The sequence below is a fragment of the Triticum aestivum genome, chromosome 3D (genome assembly GCF_018294505.1).
Source record: "Triticum aestivum cultivar Chinese Spring chromosome 3D, IWGSC CS RefSeq v2.1, whole genome shotgun sequence".
NCBI lineage: Eukaryota > Viridiplantae > Streptophyta > Magnoliopsida > Poales > Poaceae > Triticum > Triticum aestivum.
The window spans coordinates 56,791,167-56,794,622 of record NC_057802.1 but is presented as its reverse complement, the minus strand read 5'-3'; the positions used below and the strand labels follow the sequence as shown (position 1 = coordinate 56,794,622).

Below are 3,456 nucleotides of genomic sequence, written 5' to 3'. Positions count from 1 at the left end.
CACCGACACCAACAATAAACTTGGAAAGAAACTAGTAAACAAACAGTAAACAAACAATAGAAGAAAAAACCAGAATGAAGAAGGTTTTCAAAACCGAGATTTCTGTAGTACTTCCTGTGATCGAAATTAAGTGTCATGGTTTTAGTTTAAATTAGTACTCCCTTCGGAGTACTTTGTTAGCTACTAATTAAATGGGCTGGCAGGTTCGCTCGGTGCTCCCTTTTGCTAATCCTCCGCTTTGTCGCATGACAAATTAGGAAACGGGGTGATAGGATATATAGCGACTTCTGTGTAAAAAGCTCGACATGTATCGGTTGCCGGTCTCCAGCACAACCATTTGACTTCGTAGCAGCGTACACACATAAGAGGAGTAGTCCTTGGGAGTCCTCGACAAGACTGACACACCCAGCTCATCTTCGCCGTCCTCCACGATGATGAATAGTGTGCTCATGCTTGTCCGGCTCCTCATCCTCTGCCTTGTTCTAGCAGCCAAAGCCACCGGCGATGACCAACTCGTCTACTCCGGTTTCACCGGCGCCAACCTCACCTTGGACGGTGCGGCCACGGTGACTCCAGACGGCCTCCTCGAGCTCACCAACGGCACGGACCAGCAGAAGGGCCACGCCTTCTACCCGACCCCGCTGCGCTTCGCCGGAGGGTCTCCCGGCGGCGGCACCGTGCGGTCCTTCTCGGCCTCCTTCGTGTTCGCCATCCAGTCCATCTACACCGACCTGAGCGCCCACGGCATGGCCTTCGTGGTGGCGTCGAGCAAGAACTTCTCGTCCGCGCTGCCCGGCCAGCTCCTGGGCCTCACGGACATCCAGAACAACGGCAACGGTAGCAACCACTTCTTCGCCGTGGAGCTCGACACCATCCAGAACAAGGAGTTCGACGACCTCAACGCCAACCACGCCGGCGCCAACGTCAACGGCCTCCGGTCGCTGCAGTCCTACTACGCCGGCTACTTTGATGACGAGGACGGTAGCTTCCACAACCTGAGCCTGATCAGCCGTGAGGCCATGCAGGTCTGGGTGGATTACGACCACAGGACTGCACAAATCACCGTCACCATGGCTCCCCTCAAGGTAGGCCGACCAGTAAGGCCGTTGTTCACCACCACCTACAACCTCACCACCGCAGTGACAGACGTCGCGTACGTCGGTTTCTCCTCGGCGACCGGCACGATCAACGTGCGACACTACGTGCTTGGCTGGAGCTTCGCCATGAACGGCCCAGCTCCGGCCATCGACATCGCGAAGCTACCAAAGCTTCCGCGCATGGGACCGAAGCCACGATCCAAGGTGCTGGACATAGTACTGCCAATAGCTTCCGGAGCGTTCGTGCTCGCCTTGGGCGCCATTGTTCTCCTGGTATTACGGAGACGTTTCCGGTACGCCGAGCTGCGAGAAGATTGGGAGGTCGAGTTCGGTCCACAGCGGTTCTCGTACAAGGACCTGTACCGTGCAACGGAAGGTTTCAGCGACACGCACCTGCTAGGAATCGGAGGATTTGGGAGGGTGTACAGGGGCACCCTTCTGGTGTCCAAAGTGGAGGTTGCTGTGAAGAAGGTTGCACACGACTCGAAGCAGGGCATCAAGGAATTCATCTCGGAGGTCGTGAGCATAGGACGTCTCCAACACAGCAATCTTGCGCCATTGCTAGGATACTGCAGACGAAGAGGCGAATTGTTTCTGGTGTACGAGTACATGCCAAATGGGAGCGTTGACAAGTACTTGCACCGTAGAGAAGGCAAACCCATTTTGAATTGGGCTCAGAGGTGGCACATCATCAAAGGCATTGCGTCATGTCTGGTCTACCTTCATGAAGAGTGGGAGAAAGTGGTCATCCACCGCGACATCAAAGCCAGTAACGTCGTCCTCGATGGCGACATGAATGGAAGACTCGGTGACTTTGGCCTTGCAAGGTTGTACGACCACGACGCCGACCCCCAAACCACACATGTGGTGGGAACCATAGGATACCTTGCTCCTGAGCTTGGGCATACTAGCAAAGCAACCCCTCTCACTGATGTGTTTGCGTTTGGGGTGTTCATTCTTGAAGTTACTTGTGGGCAGAGGCCAGTAAATCCAAACTTAGAGGATAGCCAAGTATTGTTGGTCGAATCGGTGCTCGAGCAATGGAACAAGGGATCGCTCCTTGATGCCGTGGATAAGCAGCTTGGGGGCAACTACAACGCCGACGAGGCATGTTTGGCTCTAAAGCTAGGCCTGTTATGCTCTCATCCATTCGCCAATGCAAGGCCTACTATGCGACAGGTGATGCAGTACCTTGACAGGGACATGCCATTGCCGGAGATGACACCGACGGATTTAAGCTTTCAGATGATGACCATAATGCAGAATGAAGGATTTGACCAATTTGTCATGACATATCCTTCATCAACAGCGAGTGTTGACAGCACATCCGTCCTTACAGTTGGGAGGTGAATTGCATGATCCTCACTGTGATATGTGATTGCGTCATTGTCTCTTGTTAGTGTCTGTTTGTTTCGAGCTTTGTGTTCTTTTTGCTTGTTACTTTTGTACAACGTAATGGATGTTTGATACTCTAATCTTAACAAATATGGATGTGTGCATCGTATGTAGAGGCGACATAAACCTGAAGGACATGTAGTAAAACTGCTAGCAAGTGTGGTAACTGGTGCATACATACTGCAAAGAAAAACATGTGCATATATAGAGTATACTTGTTGGCAAAATACATGTATTTATTGGCCAGAATTATATGGTCAGCACATACAATTACGGCACTTGTGACTAGTTTTGAAATTTGGTCATATTTTATCCAAAAAAACTAGCTTAGTTCTTTTGTTGAAAGATCCAACAATATTGGCTTTCTACAGATTGAGGAGATAACAATTTGTACATTTTCAAGATAATGGAAATATATTAATAGCAAGAAGATACCAATTATATCCGGCCTTTGCACCGACACGATATCAAAAGGCAGTCAAGACACTGAGAATGATTTCACACAAAAAAACATTGGGAATGAAAAAAACCAAATTATTAAGAAAAGAAAAAATGCATGGCTCACGCATCAACACGCAACAAAACCAACCACGGACCTTGGCAACACAGACATGGAATCTTGAAACCACCCTCACAAAGTTGATTTCATCGAATGCTAGTCTTCTTAGTGGACCGACCCATCTCTCTCCTCCCTTCGTTTTCACATTTTTCCTCTCATACTTTTCCCAAAACTGCAGCCATGCAACCGGGTCGCGGTAGACTTTTATCAGAGAGAGAATAGACAACCTCTTCTGGAGGCACCCATTTGACTCTACAAACAACACATCCATCAGTTTGGGAGCATCCAACCCGACATGGAGACGTGCGTGAGGTAGGTGTCCACCGTGTAGTGATGGCCCGGTCCTTGGTGTTGTGCGGATGAGGATGCCCTTACGTAGAGGATAGTGTACCTCCAACGACTTTA

General features: G+C 50.0%; 1 protein-coding gene across 1 annotated transcript; it reads left to right on the top strand.

Annotated features, from left to right (window-relative positions):
* The first annotated feature begins 304 nt into the window (after positions 1 to 304).
* Positions 305 to 2,601, top strand: LOC123077380 (L-type lectin-domain containing receptor kinase SIT2). Its single transcript, XM_044499651.1, has one exon. The coding sequence runs from the start codon at positions 432 to 434 to the stop codon at positions 2,445 to 2,447; it is 2,016 nt and encodes a 671-aa protein (XP_044355586.1). The 5' UTR covers positions 305 to 431; the 3' UTR covers positions 2,448 to 2,601.
* Positions 2,602 to 3,456: the final 855 nt, after the last annotated feature.

Bases quoted from the DNA above. Each gene is read 5' to 3' on its own strand.
- LOC123077380 (XM_044499651.1), top strand. From the start codon at position 432: ATGATGAATAGTGTGCTCATGCTTGTCCGGCTCCTCATCCTCTGCCTT.